The following is a 27737-nucleotide window of genomic DNA, read 5'->3' on the forward strand; positions in this document are numbered from 1 at the left end:
ACGGTTGGGGACAGTCGTCCTAAGTGTGAAATGTAACAGGCCCTCTGAAACAGCGTTGTGAGCCTCTGGAGGTGGTTGGTGCCTCTCTGTTGGGGCATCGGGAGCTTGCTAACAAAGCAAACACATTTTTTTCCTAGCTTGGGCTAGGTCTATGGCAGTAACATTTGGCAAGTTGAATAACAGGGAACATAGATAACTGTGAACAGATGGACAACTATTAAAAGATTTGAGGGGCTTTTATCATCTCTCAAATGGCCTTCACCCACCTACTGGATACCCAGTTCCCTTGCAAAATTACGTAAAGGATTCAATTAAATTTCTTCTTCCTTTTTTTTCAATTGCAGTAGAAGCAAAAGCTCTGACATTAAGAGGAAAAGAATAGATGAGAAACTTCTAATTTTGAATCCCCTTGGGATTAGATGCTGGTTTCAGCCGTGCAGAGAATACTGCCCCATATTTTGAAAGAGTAGGTGCTGGTAGTTTCAGAGGAGATGACTTTCCAAAATAGACAGTGAACTCCCCCATCTGTATCTGATGACCATCTGACATTTGGATGCAGAATTACAGAGCGATCCATGTGTTTTGATAAGTATAACCTTGCTTTTAAAAACGGCAGTGGCAAGTCATTATGTTTAAGCTCAAAACTAGTGAAATACAAAATGCAAAAAAAAAAATGCATTACCTGGTTCTTTGCAGAAATAAGAAATATTACACGTCTTAGAGCAATAATATTTACCCACCCTCTGGGGCAGCACTGTCTCTGATGTGGGAGCATGCCAGTCCTCTTTGGCTCAAGGTGACGCTTGGAAAGTTTGCAAGAGTGAGAATGACAGACACTGATTAAGATGAGGCGCGTTTTACTCTCTCTGGGGCAGAAGCCTGATTTTGCCAAAAGCAGTCATAGGTTGGTACGGTGGGAGCTATGGTACCTCTACGTTGGATCTCATGAACCCGGCCAAATTAGATTGGGTTCCATTCCTCAGGGGTTGCCTTCATAACATTTCATTATAAGGCCAGCAATTCTAAGGTACTTACCTGTGTACACTCGGAGTAGCTCTTGAAGGAGTGTATGGAAGCAGGAAGGATAGATACCCAACCCCACTTTTATCCTCCATTCCCTTACTCAGCGTCAAACCCAGTTAATCCTAGTCGAGACTGCTGGGTTACTGAAGCTCCCTGTCTCCAGAAACCACTCCCCCACCTCCAGACCTAAATTTGTCCAAAAATAACCAGCAGCAGAAGGAAATAAACATTTTTGATATTTTAAATTAAAATCTCCACCATTCGGAATAATCATAATCTAAAATAATCCAGCAACAGAAGCACTAAAGGTAGTGATAAGTAGAAGACTCTTGGAGGTAGAAACCCATTTGCCTGCTAAATGATGCAGTTTTATAAACTCATCGTTCCGTGCTGGGCTGTTTGGTTTAAAGGTAATTGAGTAAATAAACAATTATCAGTGGGTTTAATATCCCCTGGAGAGTTATACTTGCACAGAAACAATCATTAGAAATAGTTAAAATGTGTTTCTACCATTGAGTAGGATAAAAGTTGGCAATATTAACTGTGAGATATATGTTCACAGGCTTTTAAGTATATACTAGACATAGATTGTATCTTAGCACAAGGAAGCATCGGAGGAGACACTTGTTAATGGTGTAGGGAGTGAATTTCTTGTGTATTACATACGGGGCTTATAAATGCCATTGAATTGAATGGAAAATAAGATCAATAAACTTTGTGGGGGGTTTTTTTGTTCCAAGTTTTATGTTTTTTGGAATTTCACGTATTTTCCTGCTGTGTAGAAACACTCTCTGGGTAATTAAAGCCATTCCAAGCAATTTTTATTTTCCTTCTTGCTCCTGTTAGGTTTACTGGGGTCAGCTTGCTAATCCTCCCTGACATTCACACGGACTCCCCTTTCCGCCTGTGTTTTTCTAGAATGGCAGAGATGCAGGGACTGATGGAGAGACTGGAGCGGGTGGTCGGCCGACTGGAGTTGCTGTCTGCCGGGTCCCACCGGCCTCCTGGGGACTGCGGGGCGATTAATGGTGTCAATGGAGGTAGGGACACAAACTGTTGTCATTACTGGTCTCTGTGAAGGTCACTTAATGTTGTCCCCATCACTTAGTTCTCAAGACATATTTTTGTCGACTTTCTTCAGCTTCCATACCCCTTCCCTTGTATGTGACCGTGACATTAACCAGATGCAAGCCATCCCTGAAGAAGGGAAAGGACAAACGTTTCAACCCACAATCCACAAAAATTAACCTGTTATCTGTGCCTATTAAGAGCACAATCTATGTGCCAAATGTCATTATTCTTTTGTTTAGTGTAATGTTGTTCCGCATTCCACAGTGACTATAAATATATTATCTGAGTAATTATCAAAAAGAAATTAACGTTCTCAATTATGATGTAAATAGGAAGGAATTATCATTCTGTAGATTTTAATTTTAAAGAGAACATGTCCTTAAATTTGAGAACTACAGTTGGGAAGGAAAGGAGTCTGAGGTAAAGCCAAACATTGGTTTCAAGTAACATGATTACATTGCGCTGTTTTACCTTGCCTATTTCTAATCAAATGTGCCTTTAACATTATATGCTAATGCCACATTTGGAAAAAAATGATTTTAAAATATTATACGATCAAACATAAAAAGTTAACTACATAACATAAGAAGTTAACTATAAGGATACCATCTGTGGCAAACTCTCTAAGTTATCGACAGTAATTTTTCCAGCTCCTTCTTGTCTGAGGTTGTAGATTTAGCAAAATAAAAATACAGGACACCCAGTTACATTTGAATTTCAGATGAACTACCTTTTTTTTTTTTTTTGGCATAAGTGTGTTCCAAATACTGCATGGGATATACTGCATGGTACACACTTATCCTAAAAATTATTCATTGTTTATTTGAAATTCAAATGTAACTGGGGGCTCTGCATTTCATCTGGCAACTCTATTCTTGTGTCAAGTACATTTCCTCCTTATCTGACCCATTTTGAATCCTATCAGGCTTTGGGGGCTGGGAAAAGCCTTGGGGAATGGGGGCTTCAAAAAAAAAATGCTCTCACCAGGCAAGATCCACATTGGTGCGTCTAGAATTTCAAGCATATTTGGAGCTGTGCCTTGTATTGCATGCCTTGGGACAAAAATTACTGTGTGAGCACAAATGTACAGGCTGGTTTTTTTCCCCCCGGAACATAATGAAAATTAAAATGCTTTGAATGAATTGAAAGGGGGTGTTGTTTAAAGGGAGGCTGCCAGGGGCCTGTAAGTTTCTTCCACATCAACTGAGACACATCTGTGATTTCATTTTAAGCCTCTTTTTGTTAACTATATAGTTGGCAGATGAGATTCAGTCAACCTCATTTATAAGAAAATATTTTCATGTTCGCTTCCGCACCTTGGTTTCCTTATGTCTTCGACATCAGTGATCAAGACATTTCTTTACGATTGCTGACCACAAATATAAAGCCTGTGAATACATAAAATAAAGTTAAAATCCAACTCTCAGGAGACTGTGTAGTATTGTTGAATGAAGGAGGAAAAAAAAATCCCTCAATAATTTGAACCTCACTTGACTTAAAGGGGTACTAGACTGCACTTTGCATTTTCTTTGTTAAAAAATAATTTTGGGGGAAAATTAGCAAGCTAAACAAAATTGGAAGGTATATAATTAAATTACTTATGTATTTAAATGGGTATTTTCTAATATAGCAAATCATTCTAAACCATTTATTAAAGTACAGTCTTTCAAAACAACTTAGCCAGCAATTTATTATCCTACTTGAAATGAAGTAGGATCACTGGTAAGCAGGATAATTAGCAAAATATTTGAATGATACCCATCCTTAAAACAGTTTGCTAATCCTAAACAGCGTCGCTTTCATTTCTTCTTAATTTAGTGAGCTTTGATGATCTTCTGAATTCTATTTTTAACAAATCCTTGAGGATAACCTCTTACTTTAAACATAAACATCATTATTTCAGTGATGTTATAACTAGAGTTCAAAAAAAATGTTACGGTAAAAAGAAACTTTTAGATGGAACCCCATCCATTACAAATCTGTAATATGCACAGATCAGAAGACTGCCTTCTTATGAGACTGGGGTTGTGTTGGGTTTTACGATGTGTTTTCTTTCTTTCCCCCCCTGACAATCAGGTGAGTTTGGCTCAACAGTTTAAGAAGTATTTTTGCGGGGCACCTGGGTGGCTCAGTCAGTTAAGCAACTGCCTTCTGCTCAGGTCGTGATTCTGGGGTCCTGGGATCGAGCCCCACGTCCGGCTCCCTGCTCAGTGGAGAGCCTGCTTCTCCCTCTCCCTCTGCCTGCCACTCTGCCTCCTTGTGCTCTCTCTCTATCTCTCTGTCAAATAAATAAATAAAACCTTTAAGAAAAAAAAAAAAGAAAGAAGTATTTTTGCATGCCCGCCAAGTGACAAGTACTATGTTATGTGCAAGGAAATCTAAGATGAATTATATACAGTCAGAATCCGCCAGGATCTTTGGTCTCCATGCATTGCTATTCATGGCCACAAATGCTTTGATTAGGGGATGCTCACAAGGTGCAGATTGGGGAGAAAGACAGATCGTTAAAGGCTGCCCAGAGGAGGTGTGAGCAGAGCTGAGTGATGAAAGGAAATTGGAAAATATTCCCTTTTATCACCATTCCTTCTGCTATGGAGAGTGTTTTGTCACATTTCTAAAACTCTCCCACTTTAAACACGTAGCAGAGACCCCTGAGGTGTTTCTCCCAGCAACAAATGGGTTTATCTGCTTCCAAATGGATCTATAAGGAATCTTTGGGCTTTCTCCCCTTTTATGTGCAGAAGTTGGTATGTACTGTATTTTGAACATTGAGGTAACTCAGCTTCAGTAGCCTGCTTATAAGTTAGACTGCAGGTGCACAGTGCTGTCGAAAACTGTTTCCATCATGCTCTGGGCCTGTGGAAATGGGCCTCTGGGAAAGCAAGGAAGCTTTATCCTAACAGGTTTATGAGCATGGATACTTCAGTACAGTATGAGAAGGGAATCCTAGGTTTTGGTTTGGATTTTTTTTTAAGATTTTATTTATTTATGAGAGAGAGAGAGAGAGAGCATGAGCGAGGAGAGGGGTAGGGGGAGGCAGAAGCAGGTTCCCCACTGAGCAGAGGACCCAACGCGGGGCTCCATCCCAGGACCGTAGGATCATGACCTGAGCTAAAGTCAGATGCTTAACTGACTGAGGCACCCAGGGGCCCCTGGTTTGGATTTTAATTGTCTGTAAGGCTGAGTTTCTCAATATTAAGGGCCTGAAATCTGGGATTAAGACACAGTTTTTGTTAGTTCAAAGGCAGGAAAAGAGAGGCAGAACATGCCAGGTTGATGTCACTTGGGTTTTGACAGTAAGTTGTCAGATCAAAACTTAATGTGAGACTAGCTCAGCAGTGCTTTTCATGCCTCCCAACTCCACTTCCTTCCCCCCGGAAAGTGAGGACAGGGCAGAACAGAATGTGTGGCACCAGTGTTCTTTTCCTACTTGCCCAGAGTTTGTTATTGCCTTTTAATTTCCTGGGTAATCTTGGTAACCGTTTGCAAGGTCGTATAGCAGGTCGGTGTAGTAGAAAGTACATCGGGCTTGAATCAATAAGGCTTGTGTCAGCTCCCGGATCTGCCACTTATTTGACCTATAGCTTTGGTCAAGTCACGTGCTCTGATTGCATCTCCATTTCTTCATCAGTAAAATTGTGATGCTACTTCCCTCATGAGTTTGGGGCAGAAATTAATATGTAGGTGAAAGTGCTTACTCAAGTGGATGAAAAAGAGCAAAGCATTGTTTTCTTGAGCCGTTGAGAAGTGTTTCATAAATACTGACTGAGTGCATGAATGCCCTGGTGAAAAGAATGAGAACAGCATGAGTGATATTAAGCTTCCATAGTTCCTACAGCAAAGCAATACCAGCTTTTCATTAAACTCTCGGGAACTGACAATATGTGCTTCTTCTAAAGGTGTGGCACCCTCGGTGGAAGCCTTTGATAAGCTGATGAACAGCATCGTGGCTGAGTTTTTAAAGAAGAGCAGGGTCCTTGCTGGTGATGTGGAGACTCACGTGAGTACTTCCTTCTCTTGTTCTCTGTGGAGAAGATGACTACTATTAAAAAAACCAAAATGACAGAGGTGGGCGAGGATATGGGGAGATGGGGACCCTTGTGCACTGCTGGTGGGAATGTAAAATGGCTGAGGTGCAGAAAGTAGAGAATGGTGGCTCCTTGGGGCTGGGGGAAGGGAGAAATGGGAACTTGTTTAATGGGTACCAGAGTTTTAGTTTAACAATGAAAACTAAAGTCCAGAAAAAGTTCTGGAGATCTGTTGCACAACAACATGAATATACTTAATGTTACTGAACTGTATGCTTAAAAATGGTTAAGATGGAAAATTTTGTATTATGTATGTTTTACCACAATGAAAAAGTGCAGCCCGAGGAAAAGCAAAACCAAAGAATTTGAAAATCTTTGGATTGGAAAAGACCTTTAATGATATCTAGGCCATCCCCCCAGTTTTAGACATTTTTTTTTTACATTTAAAAATGTTTAGCATCATCCTTGAGAGTAATCATTATTTGCATGCATTTAGTGAAAATCCAATATTATAACCAAACCAATTAGAAACCTAAAAGAAATTTATCACCAGGTTCTTCTTTTATATTTGCCTTTGTTTCTCACAGAGGATTAAATTCCACATCCATCTGCTTATGGATTTCTCAGCAATGGCAAAACCATTTTCAGTGTAGATTCACAGAAAATCTGATTCTTGAATAAAGCTGTGGTTTGCGGTAAAAGGAAAAAAAAAACATAAAAAGGGACTCTCTCTTACTTGTCCCCCAATTAGACATTACATACAACACCTAACACCAGTCTTCCATGCAATCTGGTGACTCGGATTATACCAGAGTTTCCAGGATTGTAATTAATAGGTGCTTATCTAATCACATTTGCAATACATTTGTTCATCACATCTGAGAAAAATGAAGATTCTCCTCATGACCTCCATTTTTATTAAATATACCTATTGAAGTGCCCATTGGCAAAAGAGGGGAAGCTCTGATGTACATAAGTTCTGGAAAAGTCTGTGTAATAAGACGGGTTCACTTGAAATGTGTCATAGAGCTCACTAATTGCTCTGATCTGCCCTTGAGCTTTAATGTGTTTGTTCATAAGAAACCTTGTACGCAGTAAAGATAGTGGCTGAGCTTCTTCTGTTCTGAGGCATGACGGTACCTGAAAACCAACACATAGAATGGACTATTGGCTGCCGATACACTAAAAGAGATAATTGAGTGATTGACAAACATTTACCGTCTTGAACACTATTACAATTGGATCATTATTGCCACTATTTTCTTAAGATCTTGTTTGTTTGTTACTATTTTTTAAGATCTTATTTATTTGTTTGTTTGTTTGTTTGTTTGTTTGTTTGTTTGAAACTGGGAGAGCATGAGCGGGAGGGGCAGAGGCAGAGGGGGAGGGAGAATCCGAAGCTGACTCTGCACTGAGCATAGAGCCCGACATGGGGCTCGATCCCACAACCCTGAGATCATGACCTGAGCCAAAATCAAGAGTCAGCCACTTAACCAACTGCACCACCCAGGCACCCCTCATTATTGTTACTATTTGTTAACGTTGACATTGTGTTTCTGAGGTACAGAGCACGTTATAACTCTCATTAGTACTATCTCACCGAACTATGTAGAGAAGTGTTTTACTAGAGAATAAAGAGGCCTATAAATAGATATACTTAATTTTACATTAAAAAAACATGTAGAGTTTGCATACTAAGTAAGTCTCTTCAAATTCCATAGTAAACAGTTCCTTTCAATTCTTTTCAGAACAAAGCAAGTTATAAATAAAGTGTAGCTTCATTTATATTGTTTTTTCTTTTCTCCACTCATCAGCCTGAAAATAGTATGACTCAGTTGAAGGACTATGCTCAATAACAGATGCAAAATGCTTAAAGAAATTTATATTTTTCACTAGTGGGTTTTTAAAAAGTGAAAGAAGGAAGGTAAGGAGAGAAAGAAGGGAAGAAAAAAGAAAGAGAGAGAGAAAAGAAAGGAAGGAAGGAAGCAAGCAAGCAAGCAAGCTTGTCATCCACAAGTTTAGACTCTGATTCTACAACACAAAGGGAGTACAGACCGGCAGCTATTGTCCATCTGCCCATGATTTTAATACATTGAGCAAGTGGTTTATTTTTTCTCTCTTATAGAACCATGTGTCATTGACATTAAGCTTGCAGCTGCTGCCTCCCACATAAGCCGGAAGTGGGGGTTGAATTTTGTTCCAAGAACACACCTGTTGCCTGGAAAAAAAAAAAAAAAATCCTCACATACCTGATTGTACAGTATGGAAATTTGAGAATGACACAAATGTGCGTCATGTTAAATCCTAGCCCTGTGTTTAACAGCTATTTCACAGATACTGATAATGAATAAGGGCAGCCGAGCTATGATTTAACGTCTGCTTCCATGTGTTGGCTGCTGGTTGGGCTTAATTTACTGATCACTCAATAGTCTATTGACAGAACAGACCACAAAAAAGGGGGACTAATAGCTACAATTAGGAAGCTCTGCTGAACCAAAGAGCATAACAGGTTAGAAAAGATTAGATCTTGTAAAGCCTTCTTGAATGCAACATAAACCCAAGGGCTTATTTAAACTACTCTTCAACCCAGGAACACTGATGCAGCTTGCACCCCTTTTAAGACAGAATCGACAGTGCATAATTTTATAATAGAGGTTTAGATTAAATGTAGTTTTCAATGTCAAAGGAAAGGGTCATCCGTAATACCAAACCCTTGGTCAGACATCATTTATCCTTAACTGGACTAATGTGACTGTTTCTTACAAAGCTGTCCTGTTATTCATGGTCTATGGACCCAACCTCGGGCTAGTTCTAAACGATTTGACAGTCACGAAACAGCTACAAATCACATAGCTCCTCTTGATGCAAGCCCTTTTTGGAGATTTATAGAATTTACATTTTAAAAATGTCTCTAGAAGTCTGGAACATTTATTTTCTGCCCTTGATTAAAATGGATAAGAAAGAAACACTCTTTTATTCATCGTTTCATAAAAGTGAAAGAACCATAATTTGAACAAAAAGGCAATAAAATTCAATTAAGAAGTATAACACACTTAAGCATCGTGTGATTAACTTGCACTGCACAGTGTTAGGACCTTGCCTCCCCTGCCTCCCTGAACATTTTTAGACAATTACGGTTACGGTAGCTGCACTCTTGGGTCACAATCACTGCTCTGGATGTGTCTAGTCTTTGTCATTGATGTAAATCATCTACAAAATGTGTGTTCATTTTATGCCAGGCTGGTTGAATCACGAGTTCAAAGAGTGACTGACTAGGACTAGCAGTTTTTATCTGGGTCTTAGAGCTGGCTCTACTTTTCACAGCATAACCTTGAGCTCATCCCTTACCCTCCTCAGTAATGAGAATGGACGACCTCACTCCCAGGGGCCTTCCCTTTCTCAAGCCGGTGGGTCGAGTCACACCTGTTGTGGCAACATTAGAACATGAGGGAGGGGCTAGTCAGTTTCCAAACTGAGCTTGCCAGAGACCAGGGAAAGTTCTTCAGTCATCTCAACATCCGAAACAAGCAGAAGGACACATGTCAGGGAAAGGATGCACATAACACTAAAGCTAAAATATCCTGCTTTACTATGCTATAGAAGACACTCAGACTCCTTCACTTAAAGAGACCTTGAGGCCTCCATGAATCTGTCCTTCTTGGTCTTATAGGTTGTCACTTATTCCTTTATTGGGCCTTTTCTCTGAAAATAATAACTCTTTCCTTGGAATAAGTAACACAAAATGTGTGCATATTTATTTTTCTTCCTTAGTTGTGCCTTTTCTTCCTTAATTCGTACTCATTTAAGAAGTGATCATTTTGGGGGGCCTCTGTGGCTCAGTAGGTTAAACATCTGTCTCTTGGTCTCAAGCTCAGGTCCTGATCTCAGGGTCCTGAATTCAAGCCCCATGTTGGGCTCCACGCTGGGCATGGAGCCTACTTAAAAAAAAAATTTTTTTTTTTTTTGCATTTTAAATCCTTATACCCTGGGTCTGTATAGGAACCCTCCTGCCCTCACCAAAAAAAAAAAAAAAAAAAAAAAAAAAATCAGAAGCACAGGTTTTGGGTTGACTCAACAAACACCCCATTCTACCCAGATGTCTCTCACTTTCCTACTCACCTTCAGCCAAGTTGTTTCTCCCATTAACTTCTAGTTTCCTGCTGATTGCTTCATTTGAAACATATATTTTTATGGTAACTAAACAATTTCAAACCCAAAGGATCTGTATGTCTTTCACGTTCTCCAAATGGCAGAGATCCAAAGAATGACTTGTAGAAAGAATTCTGACCCTAGATTTCATACAGACTTTGAGATGGGGCTTTTCTTTCTTACTGGCTTAGCCAGTTACGATTGTCAGAATTACTAGAGAAGGAGATACGTTAAAATCATCCCTCCTGATACACATCTCTTTTCTTTTTCTTTCTCCCTCTCTCCCTCCCACCCTTCCATCCTTCTTCCCTCCCTCCTGCCACACGCTAGAGAGGTTAGCTGACCTCGGTGATAGGTTGAGTGATGAGCCATGACTTGGTGCAGAGCGGGGAATCTGGTCTCTCCAGTTGCGATCCTTGGGGTGGGGAGACACCTGCCTTTGACTCTCTAGGCAGCTGTGTCCCCCATCACCTTCTTGGGGAAATGGGTCCCTAGTGAGAAGCAAGTGGCCCTGACTGCCACCTTCCTCCCAGCCTCTGCACTCCATAGTGGTTCCCACTCCCCCTACCCGATTTTCACAGTGTGAGGAAAGGTAAGTCGGACAGCTGGCTCAGACAAGGGCTGAGGAGAGGGTGGAGCATCACCACTGCTCATGTGCTTTAGGTGTCTCCTCAGAGCTGCGCTGAGTGAGGTGACGGGGAGGATGGTGGCCTCCAGAACAGATGTACGGTGTCCTTTGCAGGTCTTGGCTTCTGCCCCATCACACCAGCCTTGTCTCGGCCTGGTCCTCACGCACTGTGCTGTTGGCATCAAATTTGCAGAATTCCAGAAGGTTGCAGATCAGTCTCTGTCATCATTTCTTCCCAAGTATGTGAAGAATTTTTGTTCTCAGCAGTGGACACATACTTTGCGACCCAGCCCATGCTCTAACGCACAGCCCATTCCTGCGAGGTCGCTAGCCTTAGTGGGGCCTCCGTGGGACCACTTTTGAACTTAAGGGCATTTGTGTTTAGAGCATATAACCCCTGTCTCTTTCCTTGCACATTCTCGTTTCATGGCGCATTTGGAGCTTTGGGGACCGGCTGGTGAGAAACTGGTCTTAGAATCCAAACATCTCTTGAAGGGTCACCAGGCATTGCTAACCCCGCAGGATCTCACCAAAAATAAACTGTCACCAAAAGGTTTTGTTGAAGCAATGAATTAGGTGCCATGAATCTTGCAGGTTAAGATTTTTTTCTGCCCTTTTTTTTTCTTCCCAGACGGTAAACAGTAAATTTACTTTTACCAAACTTTTGCCTGAATGCTTTTTTTTTTCCTTCTTGAAGAACTATGGAATGGTAGTGCTGGTTATCTGTGTTGGCTAGTACAAACCACATGAAATGCTGGGATGCATTCTGAGCGTGCCCAGGCCTGCTGTGGCTGGGGGGAGCCATGTCCCCCACCAACTGGAGCTGTGTCCCCCGCCAACTGCACCTGGGAACAAAGTAGATGACTGAGTCTCACACGAAGAGCATTGCTCTGTGTAGAAACCTAGCAAGAATCCGCAGCTCAGGCCATGTCCAGAGTTCCTGAGGGTGACCAGCAACTTCTCTCCAGTCATTTTTCTCCTGGGCAGTGCTCCCTCAGAGGATTGCTTGGCATGTCACCAATGAATGATGGTTCCCAGTGCCGTGAAATACATGTCCTTGTCTTCAGCCTTCTCTTTCCCCTGCCCTTCCTTCTTCCTAAAACTACGCCAATATTTGAAATATTTGTTGTTTGTTTTCTCTCTAGACTTCAGGATCACTTAATTGTCCGCACCAGAGGCTGCTTCAGCATCTGAAAATTAATACTTTGTGTAGAAGGAATGGCCTGATTTCATTTAGATTATCTTGTTATTTCTATCCATGCACCCATCCCCACAAAGCACACGTGTGCGCACACACACACACACACACACACACACGCCTATCCACTATGTGCCTAAGAATTCCTCGTCACGCTGTATTAGTGACGTATAAGACAAAAACAGCCTCGGGCAAATATATGGGATGTCAGGCCCAAGACTCCCTCAGATTGCAGGAAATATGTTTGCAGATTTGTTAGTGTATGGAAGGCAAGTACAAAATATGCTTTCTCACCTTTAGGAATAGTATTTAGATTATTATTTCTTAGTATATTTAGTATTTAGGTTGTGGTTTACCAATGAAAGTTTAAAAATATGAGAGTTTATACGTTTTATAACATATTACAAACCAACTCTTTTTAATGTATCAAGTATAAGATGTTTTAGTGATATAAAAGAAAACAGGGTACTCAATGAATAATTTATTGTTCATTAAAGAAGATGCATATATATATAAAATAATCCATCATATGAATGTGCACATACATATATATATATATATATATACTCAGCCATAAAAAAGAATGAAATCTTGCTATTTGCAGCGATGTAGATGGACCTAAAGGCTATTATGCTAAGCAAAGGAATCAGACAGAAAGACAAGTACCATATGATTTCACTTACATGTGAAATTTAAAAGACAAAACAAACCAAACAGAAGAGAAACAGACGCATAAATGCAGAGAACATACTGGTGGTTGCCAGAGGGGACAGGCCTGGGGAGGGGGGCAGACTGGGTGAAGGAGATTAAGAGGTACAAACTTTCAATTAGAAAATAAATAAGACATGGGGTTGTAATGTACAACATAGGGAATACAGCCAGTAACATCCTCCCAACTTCATATGGTGACAGATAGTAACTAATTTATTGCAGTGATCATTTCCTCTTGTATATAGATATCAAATCACTATGTTGTACACTTGAAATTAATACAATATTATATTTCCATTATTCTTCAAAAAAATAATCACTTATCACTCATATGTGTTTGCAATAGAAATCTTTTCCCTTTCAGAAAACATTTCTTTTTTCTTTTTTTTTTTTTTATAGATTTTATTCTTAAGTAATCTCTATACCCAACGTGGGGCTCAAACTCATAACCCAAGATCGGGAGTCACGTGCTCCATTGACTGAGCCAGCCAGGCGCCCCAGGAAAACACTTTCCTAAGGCACTTGGAATATTGATACTTGACTTTCAGTTAGTCAATTTTGTTAAAACTGATTAATATACAGAAAAGGTAGTATGGTTTACCCATAATTTGGGGCTCACTCGGTGCTGGGGTTTATTACAAGGTTCCAGAAGTATGCTGCTTTCCTCTGACCCTCTCAGCGTCTAGCACCCTTCCCATAGTGAATGGCTAATCAGTGCTTGCTAAATGGATGAATGAAAATGAATGTTTGAGTGAATGAATCAAATCATTAATGAATTATTGAACCAGTGCATGGATGACCATACCATGGCTGAAAGTTTAGATTAAACAATATCCTAGACCAACAGTTGAAAAGATATCAAGGCCAAGGTTAAAATCATGAATTAGCAAGTGACATATGGAGAAACATAGACTGTAGATTTTTGTGTATCTCACACACACACATGCTCACATCCTGAATTTCTCATAGACCTGACAATTTATCTAATACCTCCCTCATTCTCTTCATTCTCATTCAGAAAAGCTAAATGAGAATTGTTTTTAAAGATTTTTTTATTTATTTGACAGAGAGAGACACAGCGAGAGCAGGAACACAAGCAGGGGGAGTGGGAGAGGGAGAAGAAGGCTTCCCGCGGAGCAGGGAGCCCGACGTGGGGCTCAATCCCGGTACCCTGGGATCATGACCTGAGCCGAAGACAGATGCTTAATGACTGAGCCACCCAGGCGCTCCTAAATGAGAATTTTTTTCAAATTTATTTGAGGATAGTTGACACATGTTACACTAGTTTCAGGTGTGCAGCCTAGTGATTCAGCATCTCTACTGGTTACATTATGCTCACCACAGTGTAGCTCCCATCTGTCCTGATACCTTGTAATATCAGGGACTGTCTTCCCTGTGTTGTGTTTTTATTCCTGTGACTTAGTCACTCCGTAACTGGAAGCCTGTATCTCCCTCTCCCCTTCACCCATGTCGCCTATCCCTTCATTGTCCTTCCTTCTGGCAACAATCACTTTGTTCTCTGTATTGTCTGCTTCTGCATTTTGTTTGTTTATTCATTTGTTTTGCTTTTTGAATTCCACATGTGAGTGAACTCATAAGGTGTTTGTCTTTCTCAGTCTGACTTATTTCATTTAGCATAATATCTTCTAGGTCCATCCACATCACAAATGTCTCATCCTTTTTTATGGCTGTGTAATATTCCTGTGTGCATGTACCCTTTTTCTCCATTCACCTATCAGTAGACACAGGTTGCTTCCATATCTTAGCTATTTATTGTAAATGCTGCAATAAACATAGGGGTGCATGTATCTTTTTGAATTAGTGCTTTTGTTTTCTTTGGGTAAATACCCGGTGGTGGAATTATTGGAGCGTATAGTATTTCTATTTTTAATTTTTTGAAGAACTTCCATACTCTTTTCCCAAGTGGCTGCACCAATTTACATTCCCACCAGCAGCACACAAGGGTTCCCCTTCTCTCCATATCCCGGCCAACACTTGTTATTTCTTGTCTTTTTTATTTTAGCCATTCTGACAGGTATAAGGTCTAAATGAGAATTTATAAGGATGTGAAAATCCATCAATGTAGTGACTTATAGTTACTGCCAATAAAATTCCCACAAGCTCTATCTGAGACAAGATATTTTTGTGAACTTCACTATAAGTATTTTAAACTGAAGCCCAGATTTTAAAAATCAATAGAATTTTGTTTGTTTTCTTTGTTTGGATTGGGTTTTGGCTTGTTACTTTCCCCTTTGATCATGAACATTCAAAATGATAGTGATCAGGTGAGAAATAACTTTGTGGAGTCTGAAGGGGCCAGTTGGGACATTAAATTTTTGTATGGGACTTCATAGTGTATTTCCAATAATCAACTCTCCCGGGTTCCAAGAGTCTTTAGCTGTCTTTTTATAATTTTAAACACCTGGATGAAAAGTAAAAAATTGAATAGATTGTCTCAATGTATCGAAATACTGACCATCTCAAACTTAGAAACGGGGACTCTCACCCCAAAGTTCACTTGTAAATTAGTTCTTAGAAACTTGGAAGACATTTGCCCATAGACCTGATATAAGCAAAGCAAATATAAGGCAATTCCTATGCAAAGACACAGAAGAATATTCTTCCACATGCAATACACAGACCACTGAGATCTACAGTCTTTTTGCTAAGGTCTGCTGTGAGAAAGGACAGAAACTGTAAGATTTGAAAACTTTGCTAACAATCCCACAGAGTAATTTTAAGTCTACTAAATCTGGTAATTTAAAAAACTAGGACTTGTACTTGGGCTTTTCATTTCATTTTTTCTAGTAAGGCTCTTTTATTATTTTACAAAAGTATCAGTCTGTGACAGATGAGAAATTAAAAAGAAAAACCTTTAACCAAATGTTTTTTGAGCGGCACTTATGTAATGCAAAATGCTAGAAAAAAATTCTTTCACTGTGTTTTTAGTTAAATGAAGTAGGAAAACAGTAACATGAACTGCAAAATAGTTAGTAGTTGTAAAGGCAGGAAAAAAAATTTTCTGAGGATAACTGAGCAGAAATTGAAGGGAGAATAAAGAGGTGGTATACACACTAAGAATGATTTGCATTATTAAAAATAAAGTCTGGGGGCACCTGGGTGGCTCAGTTGGTTAAGCAACTGCCTTCGGCTCAGGTCATGATCCCGGAGTCCCGGGATCGAGTCCCGCATCGGGCTCCCTGCTCGGCTAGGGGCCTGCTTCTCCCTCTAACCCTCCCCGCTCTCATGTACTCTCTCTCTCTCTCTCATTCTCACTCTCTCAAAATAAATAAATAAATCTTTAAAAAAATTAAAATAAAAAATAAAGTCTGAAAAGATACTCATTGAATTGCTGACAATGGTCATTGGGGGTGGGGGGCGTGGACTTACTGAAAACTTTTACTTCCTAAACATGTCTTTTGAACTTCTTGCATCATGTCTGTGTTACTGTTATCATCAAAAGAGGGGAAAAGGAATATTTGACAGGAGAAGAAAAAAATCTTGGAATCAGGGTTTTGCCTGAAAGGGAGTTCACTTATCAACAAAAGACAAATGAAGAGAAAATGCAGGCACCAGGTGGCGCCACCTATCCTGAGCACTGGGGGGCAGGGCACCCTGTGGTCAAGAGTCCGGGGTGCCTGGGAATCCATGGGGAGTTGGGGAACAGGTGTCAATCAAAGACCTTTTACCGGTTGAGTGTTCATAGTAAGAGTTCAGTCTAGATGGAATGATGTTGGCGAGATATGGTTGATGAATGAACCTAATCTGGTTCTTAGCTAAATTTTGTAGTTGCTAGAGATCAATCTTATTTCCCTGCCTTATTTTCATTTTCCATATTTGAAAGAGGCAATGTAAAGAAGGGGAAAGAGAACTAGCATTCGTTGAGAGCCTGTTAGGTGCGGGGCACTTTGCACAGCAACTGACAAACATTACTTGGTCAGTAGGAGAACCATTTAAGATGGACAACATTGGAGAAAGATTGGGTAACTTGCTAATGGCCATGCATCTAGGAAAGGATAGAGTTGGATTCTATCTCAGGCCTATCTGAAGATCTAAAGTTCATGATCTCTACCCTGCACCACACCACTCTCCAATAATTTAAGTCATTCATTATTAAGCAGTAGTCATTGAGCTTCTGTTGTAATAAAGACCCATTTATGTAGGTACCCACTGGCCTCGTCTTCAAGAGCATATCACCTACTTGGAGACACGAGGCATATATACATGCATGGAAGTTGAATAAGAATATGGCTTACATAACACGAGAGGACAATGCTTAGTGTCACAGTGCATTCTAGAATAAGGATAACCTTGTTGTCCCTAATTTTTTGGAGTGATCTTAGAGCAACCAACTGCCCTTTACTTGTGTAAACCCAAGGTTCATTAACTTCAGTTCTGGCTTACTAAGTCAAAAGATTTGGTTTAAACATGTTGGTAAAATGCATTAGATTCCTTAAGTGTTAGAAAAACAAATTAGAAAATTTGGAGAAGGGCCAATCTGCCAAGTATTTTTTAGCTACACAATGATTGAATTTGAAAATAAAGTTAATTTAGGAGAATGGTTTTGTGCAGAATACAAACTTGGAACAATATTCATACCTGTCAGAAAAGCAAATGGATTTAAACATACAATGTTTTTTTTTTTCTTTTTTTCCCTATTCCCATGCCTTGAGAAATACTGAATGTTTTTCTTTCAAATCTTTGGCCTTTTTTTAATATAAACTGCAACAGTGGATTATTGGAAGAGTTTTTGTTGTTTTTTTTAAACTACAGTGATTGTTTTTATATTAGAGATTTTGCAAAGTCTTCTGCACATTCTATTTTTGTACACTGCTTGTTTAATTTAGACCACATGTTCTGGACCTCTTTCTATGCCAGTACGTTGGAGTTTACATTATCATTTTTAATGACTGTGTAGTATTTCATTGTATGGCTACACCATAATTGATATAAACAACCAAAATTGTATTTAGGTGAAATAATGTACATACAAGAATGCAGGGCCTGGACTAAGGTGACCCAAGTAAGGCCCTCGGGTGTGACCCTAAGAGGGAGCATGCCTGTGCTGGTCCCATCCCTGTAAGGCTGGGCATCTAGTGTCATTTATCATCATTTAAAAAGGTAGTAACATTTGACTTGTTTTCAATTTTTCCCCATTAGAAACAAAATTTCAGTGGATATCCTTGTACAAACATCACTTTATTATTGTACAATTATTTTCTGAAAGAAAATTCCTACAGTTGGAAGTACTGGGTCAATGGCAAGCACTGCCTAATACTTCATGTTCCTCTTGCCCTTTCTCCCTCTCCCCCGCACCCCCCCCCACACACATAGTACTGATTCATACTCTCATGGTGTCTTGAAGTGCTTATGCAATTTTGTGATGATTATGAACTAGGAAAATAAGAATTTTAGGGAAATAAGGTATGATTTGAATGCATATTAATATTCATGATATTGACTCTTTAAAAATGCTTTGCCCTCTGCTGGATGTGTAGGGTGTTAAAAGCAAAGCTATTCTTCCCCATATAAATCATCCTTTTTTGCGAAAGAAAACCATCTTCAGTTCTTTTACATATTATTTGACGCACCAAGTAATTTATTCAAATTCCCTCTTTGGGACTGGATGTATGACGTGTTTTGGGTGGGGTTGGGTGTTGAGTCACTTTAACTGAGACCACTAATGCAGCTGAACCATATAATAAAAGATTTCAGGCATGAATGTAAGAAGGGACACGTTGGAGCTGTTCCCTAGTGTCAGAACTGTGCACTGTGGTTTATGTAAATACTTATGTGAGTTGGAAGTTGCCAAGGCAACAATCCTATTAATGAAGAATAAACTTCTTTTATTATCAGTGCCTGAATGATTACTTTTTTTATAAACTGTGCCTGGTAGTCTAACACTGACATTCTTAATCTACCTACTCATCTTTGCTTTCCAGACTGCAAAACTATTTAGCTCTATTCAATAAGCATTCCTCCTTTCTCTGCCAATGAAAGTGGGATTATTGGGGGGAAAAATAGTCAACTGTAAGGGCAGTAAAAATACTAATTTATAACAATTATCTAATATAAAATTATTGCCCTTTTGATATATACTTTGACAAAGGCAGAGCCTGAAATTGACTGAACTTGTTTGGTATTTGAGTGGGCCAGTCTTTAAATTAACTTGTCTTTATGATTTAATGGAGCATTGCCAACATATTTTTAAATAAGTGGAGTGTGACATTACTGCTTCCTTCCCCTAGTCAGACTGTAAATTTACACTCCATTTTACTGCGTGCACACTGGATACTTGAAAAAAGCAGCTGTGGCTGAGTCATAGGCCTTAGGGAGCCCTGTTGTCTTGAACGGCCAGAGAGCCACATTAAAGGGAATGGGAATGATAGCTAGAAATGAGTGGGTTCAAAGCAGTGTGCTTCTTGAGTTCTAGAGAGAAAGAAATTTTTTCTTCAAAAAAGAATACATTCCCTTTTAATGAGAATGTTTCTTGTGTGTTGTCAAGCTAACCAAATGTTGTCAAGCTTACCTTTTCGGTCGTGGGTGGGTGATATCAACAATTCATTCCTTTCAGGACTGGATGTTTGTTGCCTGTTCTATACAACTAGCACCTTAACACTTACCACTCACGTTCATTAACCATTCCCCGTATTCACGACCCGTTTCCCTGATTTAAACTTGGTAGCACCCAGGCACCTACTAGGTACTCAGAAAATACATTTTGATTGTGACATTCAATAATAAATTTCTGCTTTATTCAGTTATACCTTTTGCATATTTTTCCTGATAATAAAATTTTAATGTTTGATGAAGAAAAATTTGACAACAAATGTATGAAGAAGAGAACAAAAGCCACTCATAATTTCACTACTCAGAGATAACTGCCATCGATATCATGGCATATTTATTTCATAAGAACTTTGTTCAAAGTCCTGTTTTCTCCTTGGTAAGTTGGAATCAACACCGTAATCTGTGACGGCCATATGTATAAGGACAAATGACACATGCCAGGCACTGACATGCACAGGTAGTCCAGGTGAGACATTAGGTTGTTGAGTGAAATGATGGGGCCAAAGCTTGGCTCTTCTCCTGTGTCACTGTGGCAATTTGAGGTTCAACAACAAATAGTCAATCTGATTTCTCAGTTCTTATTTTTAGCTTTAGACTACATCATTAGCCAAACAGATTTGCCCTCGGAACAATTTTTAACAAACACAGATGTACATGTTTCCTTATTAATGGCAACTCAGCTGGCTTGCTTGATGCCTTTTTCTAATGGCACATTGGGAAGAGACAAGGCTGTTCCCCAAACTTATCATGCAGAATAACCAAAGGTCCATGGGAACTAAAGAAGTCCTAATGAAGAAACATCCCATCCTTGTATGCTTTATTCTTGGCTGTGATGACATAAAGGGGCAGTTTGAGTGTTGCTTTAGTTCCCTGCCTCAGTAATCACCATAAGCACCTCCAAGCACCCCAAGATAAATATGATAAAAATAACAATGATAAGCACAAAGAATAAAATCTCATGTAATGAGGATAAAAGCATAAAATTTAGCTATTTTAACAAACAGAAACAATCCAAGTAGAGTTTTTATCATAGTCTCTTAGTGACCACCCCCATCATCATTGTTCTACCACCCTTTCCACCAGATAACTGTCCCCAAGCCCTTCCCATGTAGGTGTTCATAACACCTCTGTGTTCATAAGTCCCACAAAAATCTGATATGCAATCCCATGTAAATATCAATATAGTAGGTGGTGAGAAGGTGCTCTGTCACCAAGAGGATGAGGACGGGCTGGAAGTTCAAAAATATCTGAAAATTTAAACAGAATAAATTTTGCTTTAAAAAAGGTGGAAGAGGGACTTTTAGTTTCTGGTTCCATGTGTAAGGAGCTTAGAAGTCACCACACCATCCTAACAACAAGTAAAAAGCTGAGCAGATTAAAAGACCAGCAACTCTTTTTGGATCTATAAGAGAAGGGAGGACACAGGGCATACTGCTGTCCCCAGGATCAGAGAAACAGGTGATACACAGAATTCCAGCTTAGTGGAGAAAAGACTCAGGAGTGAAACTGCCATGGGAACCAGTGCTCGGGTAGGAAAACAACCTGAACTGTAATTGATGGATTGTTGCAAGCTCAGTGCAGACAACTCTGAGAGTTAAGAACTCCAGGAAGACCCAGTTATTGGAGTCCCCCACAACATTGGGAGATATACCCATAGCATTTCAACGAGGTTCCCATAGTAAATATGGAAGAAAAGTCCCCGCAGACTTCTGGCAAGAGGAGGGGGAAAGTAAGCATTTTGAAATTAGCCAGAGCACTCTGTTCTTAACAAGGCCTGTCCTCAGTGGAAACTAGTTAATCAGAGCATAACCTGGTAGGGTATTATCAGAGCCCTACTGACCTCGGAAAGAGAAATCCTCAACTCCAGCTGGCTCTAGTCTTCCACACAGGGAAGAGAAATAAAGTCCAGCTCACTGTAGCCACCCTGTCCCATCCAAGGAGAAAGGAAAAAAAAAGTGAGAGACCCTTGTGAAGTTCACAGTCCAGGGGCATAGGCTCACTGAAAGACTGACACCTAATTGTAGGGTTAAAGCACACTTCCTCATCTTACCTCACCACTACATTACTAAAGTCCTATTTACAGCAATTTCTTTCAGTACATCATATGTGGCTATTAATATATGTATTATATATATATATGTATTATATATATATACATACATAAATTAATTGGCATACCAAAAGACAAAAAACAGAATTTGAAGAGACAAAGCAAACATCAGAACCAAACATAGTAGTGATGTTAGAATTACCAAGTTGGGAATTTAAAATAACTATGATTACTTTGTGAAGGACAATAATGGAAAAAGTAGACAGCATGCAGAAACAGATGGACAATAAACAGAGAGACAAAAATCCTAAGAAGGAACCAAAAAGAAATTCTAAAGATTAAAAAATACTGTAACAGAAGCAAAGAATGGCTTTGATGGTCTTATTAGTAGACTGCACACCACTGAGGAAGGAATCTCTGAGCTAAAAGATATATCGGTAGAATCTTCAAAAAACAAAGAGCACAAAGACCAAACAAAACAGAACAGAATATCCAAGGACTTTGGGAGAACTACAAAAGGTGTAACATATGTATAATGGGAATACTAGAAGGAGACTAAAGAGAGAAAGGAATAGAAGAAATATTTGAAACAATGATAACTGAGAATTTCCCCCAAATTAATATCAGAAACCAAAGCACAGATCCAGGAAGCTTAAAGAATACCAAGTAAGATCAATACCCAAAAAACTACACCCCAGCATATCATTCTCAAATTATAGAAAATCAAAAATAATGAAATAATCCTGTAAGAAGCCAAAAGAAAACACATTTTCTATAGAGGAACAAAGATAAGAGATACATCTGCCCTTTCCTCAGAAACCATGCAAGCAAGAAGAGAGTAGAGGGAAATATTTAAAGTGTTAAGAGAAAAAACCTACCAACCTAGAATTTTGTATCCTGAAAAATTATCCTTCAAAAGTGAAGAAGTACTTTCTCAGACAAAAATTGAGGGTACTTGTTGCCAGTAGACTTGCCTTGCAGGAAATGTTAAAACAAATTCTTCAGAGAAAAGGAATATAATATAATATAATTAGCTCAGAAACTTGTATCTATATAAAGAGGAACCTCAAACAAGGAATAAATGAAGGTAAAATAAAAACTTATTTTTCATATACTTGATTGATCTAATGTAACAATTTGTTCAAAATAATAATAGAAACAGTGTATTAAATTATGTATGCTTATGTATATATCATATATACGCATATATATCCATAAATGAAATGAATGACAGCAGTGATACTCAGGACAAGATGAAGAGATTAAGATTATTTTGTTATTATAAGGAATTTATGCTACTGTGAAGTGGTATAATGCTATTTGTAAGTGGACTGGATTAGTTGTATATTGCAAACTCTTGGACAACCACTTAAAAAGGAAAAAAATGTATAACTGATATGCTAAGAAAAGAGAAAAAGTGGAATCATCTAAAATGCTCAGTTAAAACCACAGAAGGCAGAAAAAAGAGTAGAAGACAAAAATAGGAACAAATGGAAAACAGGAATGAATATGGTAGATATTAATCCATCTATAGCAATAATCACTTTGAATGTCAATGGTCTAAATGCACCAATTAAAAGAGAGAGATTGTCAGAGTGGATCAAAAAACACAACCCAACTAACTACATGTTGTCTACAAGAAAGCCATTTTAAATATAAAGACACATACAGATTAAAAATAAATGGATGCAGAAAATATACCATGCTAACATTAATCAGAAGAAAGCAAGAGTACTTGTATTAATTTCAGACAGAGCAGACTTCCAGGTGAGGAAAGTTACCAGGGATAAAGAAGGGCATTGCATAATGATAAAAGGTATTATAAGAAGAGAAAACTACAGACCAGTATCTCTGATGAACATAAGTGCTGAAATCCTCAAAAAATATTAACAAATCAAATCCAAAAAAGTATAGAAAGAATTATACACCATGGTCAAGTGGAATTTTTCCCAGGTATGCAAGGCTGGTTCAATATTCAAAAATCAATTAATGTGGGGCACCTGGGTGGCTCAGTCAGTTAAGTGTCTGACTCTTGGTTTAGGCTCAGGTCGTGATCTCAGGATAGTGAGATCCATCCCCGTGTCAGGCTTCATGCTCAGTGGGGGTCTGCTTGAAGATTCTCTCCCTCTGCCCCTCCCCCTACTTGCGCATGCATTCTCTCTAAAATAAATAAATAAATTTTAAAAAATTAATGGTACTAGGGTTGTACTGGCCTCAGAATGATTTAGGAAGTATTCCCTCTGCTTTGGTCATTTGAGAGAGACTGTAGAAAATTGATATAATTTCTTCCTTACTTGTTTGGTAGAATTCACCAATGAACCCACTGGGCCTGGTGGTTTCTATTTTTAAACGGTTATTAATTGAAATTCTTTAACAGATATAGGCCTATTCAAATTATCTGTTTCTTCTTGTGTTACACATGTATTCTCGGGCTCACTCAAACCTACTGAATCTGAAACTTGGGGTACAGGGCTCAACAATCTGTTTTAACAAACCATCCAGGTGAATATAATGCACACTTAAGGTTGAGAATCACTGGTGTACACCTTCGTTATGGTTCTTAATATGTCCACCCAGATGCCTTTCATAATCTGACTTTATAGAGTTGGTGCCTATGTTCGTTTTTACAAAATTAGACATCTTCAATTTGTTTTAAGCAAAATCGTGAAGTGGTGATATTTGTCTTCGTCATCCTAGCATCTCTTTTCATCAGCCCATTTTCTTGTCTTTCTTTCATCTCTCAGGTCCCTCTTTACGTATTTGTTGGCTGAAACTCAAGGAACTTCTCCTTTAGAGTTAGAGGACCCTGATTAGAGGCCCCTAAGGAATAAAATCTAAAAATACAGTATCTCTAATTGTAAAATATAGGGCATTGGCAGATGAATTAGGGAGGAATATAGGGATGATATTGACCATGACCTCAAAGCCAACATGTTGCACCCAAAGAGCAGATGCCCAGTCCCCTGACCTTAGAAGAGGAGGACCCCCTTCCCTTCACTGTCTGGGTCTCAAGAAGAAGAATGATACTGTTTCAGAAGATCTGGAAATCCCTTCATTACAGGTACCCTGGCTGGGTACTTTTTCACCTCCTCCATGTCTCCTACCTGTTCATTTTTTTCATCCACATAGTACTTTGCCTGTAGCATTCCCAGTGAAACAATGCAAAGATTTGATGAGTATTTAGAGATCATTTGGGCTTCCCCTGGGAGCCAGCTCTCTCCTGAAGGGATTAGATGGAAATAAGTCATATTTGCTAGTGTCTGCTAGTCCTGAGGTTTGCTTTAAACTGATTACAAAAATTCATTCTCCTACTCTGTCCCCTAGGAGCACAAAACAAGGTGGTCCACCATTCCATCTATGCAAGAATCCCTGTTACCTAAGTGATAATTGATCGAGTTTAAATAAAATGTGTAGTCTTGACTCTTACCAAAGTCTCCTTTTCCGCTCTGCACACACGTGCTTGTGGGTAGATAGATGCACATATACACCCACAAAGGTCACTGAGGCTCTCTGAGCCCTGCACACTTGTGATGGACAAACTCAGCAAAAACCCTCAATTATTTGTTGTTACTGAAAATCCCTACGTTTGGCTTTTTCTTTCACAATGTTTTGAACTGCCTGAGTGAGCCAAATTCTCCCTTTCAAGTTATCAGAACTCAGCAGGTTTAGTAAAATTGCTCCTAAATAGGATGCTGTCTGGTTGAGGGGACTCACAGAACTTTCCTGTAGAGGCAGGTGGATCAGAATATCTCAAGTATGGAATGAAAATCCTTTGAAACATGGACCAATGAGGTTAAATGTGAATGTGGTTTACAGTCTGCTAATTAGGCCCAGAGTTCTAAATCTTTCTGAAGATTTTGTAGATTCTGTAGATTTCTCTACATAAGCAAAGTGAAAGGGATAGTTGAAGCAGGTATCTAGGTTTTGAGCCATTCTCTGCTCCAACCTCCACCCCTCTTGTTGAGTGAAAGCCTGTTTGGGGAAGGACTCTAATTAATGAAACTGGCCACTGTGCTAATCAGACCACCAGAAAATTACTCTACTAGCACCAGACTAAATATTCTTTCTAGGGAAAGTAAAAAAAGCTACTGATAGTGTTCGTCTTAGGATAACTACAAAAATATTGTCAATACCCCTCAGAGCTAACAGTTTTAACTACGGAGGTCAGATAATCCTAAATTACTGTTCCACAGCAACTATAATTCAGTCAACTCTGCAAAGCTTGTCATAGATGAGGACAGTACCTCTATATTATTGTGGCCAGGAGAAGTGCAATTATTTTATTTATATCCAGGCTGTGGAAAGTTGTATTTCATAGTTTTCTTTTTGGAATTGTGGTCATTAGAGACTGATAGAAGTCCTACTGAACCACTGAAAATACACATTTTGATATATGGATGAACATTCGCACAGCTCAGAACTTTACATTCATAAGGTCATAATGGCCTCCAGGAGAGTAAATATTGAAAATTCTTTGTTCCTCCTTAAAGAACATCCAAAATTTGAGATTTTGAGCACATAATCCCAGCAATCAGAGTTCCAGGACAAATAAAAGAGGAGATGGTATACTCCAAATGGAAAATATACCCTAATTTAAATATTCATGAGACATTTTATTATGTTGATGATTGAATTTGTTGTTTTAAATTGAAATGGTCTAAGGATCTTGGTTTGACCTGAAGCTTTTTTTCTCAGTTGAAAAAAAAAAATCCTTGAATGAGATACAACAAGAAAAATTAGAAACAAGATTAAGGTGCTCACTTCAGTAAAAATTTTGGAAAATTTGTCAAATGTCAGAACATGTTAATGAAGTGGAATGACAAAAACTAGTCATTTTCCCCTCACTTTAGTCACTTTTATTCAACATAGTATTAGAAATCCTAGCCACAGCAATTAGGCAAGAAAAAGAAATAAAAGGCATCCAAATTAGAAAGGAAGAAGTAAAACTGTCAGTATTTGGAGATGATGTGATACTATACAGAAAACTCTAAAGACTACACCAAAAAACTATTAGAACTAATAAATTAATTCAGTAAATTTGCAGGACACAAAATCTATATACAGAAATCTGTTGCATTTCTATATATTAATAATGCTGTAGCAGAAAGAGAAATTAAGAAAATAATTCCATTTGTGACTGCACCAAAAAGAATAAAATATCTAGGAATAAATTTAACCAAGGAGGTGAAATACCTGTACTCTGAAAACTATCAGACATTGATGAAAGAAATTGAAGATGACATGAATAAATGGAAAGCTATACTCTTCTCATGGACTGGAAGAATTAATATTGTTAAAATATCCATACTACCTCACGCAATCTACAGATTCAACGCAATCTCTATCAGAATACCAATGACATTTTTCACAGAACTAGAACAAATAATTCTAAAATTTATATGGAACCACAAAAGACCTTGAATAACCAATGTGGAAAAAGAAGAAGAGGAATGGAGGTATCACAGCCCCAGATTTCAAACTATATCACAAAGCTGTCATCGTCAAAACAGGATGGTACTGACACAAAACCAGACACATAGATCAATGGAAAAGAATGGGGAGCCCAGAAATAAACCCACACTTATATGGTCAGTTAATCTATGACAAAGGAGGCAAGAACATACCATAGGGAAAAGACAGTCTCTTCAATAAATGGCGCTGCAAAAACTGGACAGCTACATGCAAAAGAATGAAAGTGGACCACTTCCTCACACTCTACACAAAAATAAACTCAAAATGGATTAAAGACCTAAATGTAAGACCTGATGCCATAAAACTCCTAGAAGAAAACAAAGGTGGTAAACTCTTTGACATCAGTGGTAGCAATATGTTTTTGGATTTATCTCCTCAGGGACGGACAACAAAAGCAAAAATAAATAAGTGGGACTATAGCAAACTAAAAAGGTTTGCACAGTGAAGGAAACCATCAATAAAATGAGAAGCAACCTACTGAATGGGAGAAGATTTTCACAAATGATATATCAAACAAGGAGTTAATAACCCAAAATATATAAAGAACTCATGCAACCTAATATCAAAAAAACAAACAGTCTGATTTAAAAATGGGTGAGGTCTTGAACAGTCATTTTCCAAAGAAATACACATGGCCAACAGGCATATGAAAAGATGCTCAACATTACTAGCCATGAGTAAAATGCAAATCAAAACCACCAGATATCACCTCACACCTGTCAGAATGGCTATTATCCAAAAAAACAAGATTTGACAGGTGTTGCCAAGGATGTGGATATAAAGGGAACCCTTGTGCACTGTTGATGGGAATGTAAATTGTTGCAGCCACTGTGGGAA

The 27737-nt window shown here is 38.8% G+C and overlaps 1 protein-coding gene across 3 annotated transcripts in view; it reads left to right on the top strand.

The window, feature by feature from the left end:
- CAP2 (cyclase associated actin cytoskeleton regulatory protein 2) overlaps window positions 1-27737 on the top strand; it is a 134889-nt gene that overhangs the window by 24553 nt on the left and 82599 nt on the right. For all 3 annotated transcript variants that reach the window (XM_027602919.2, XM_027602920.2, XM_027602918.2), the window contains exons 2-3: window positions 1942-2063; window positions 5994-6094. In XM_027602919.2, coding sequence (XP_027458720.1) covers window positions 1943-2063; window positions 5994-6094 — 222 coding nt within the window. In that variant the 5' untranslated portion in view covers window position 1942. The remainder of the gene's footprint in view (window positions 1-1941; window positions 2064-5993; window positions 6095-27737) is intronic.

Source organism: Zalophus californianus, chromosome 7, assembly GCF_009762305.2.
Source record: "Zalophus californianus isolate mZalCal1 chromosome 7, mZalCal1.pri.v2, whole genome shotgun sequence".
In the NCBI taxonomy this organism is placed as follows: domain Eukaryota; kingdom Metazoa; phylum Chordata; class Mammalia; order Carnivora; family Otariidae; genus Zalophus; species Zalophus californianus.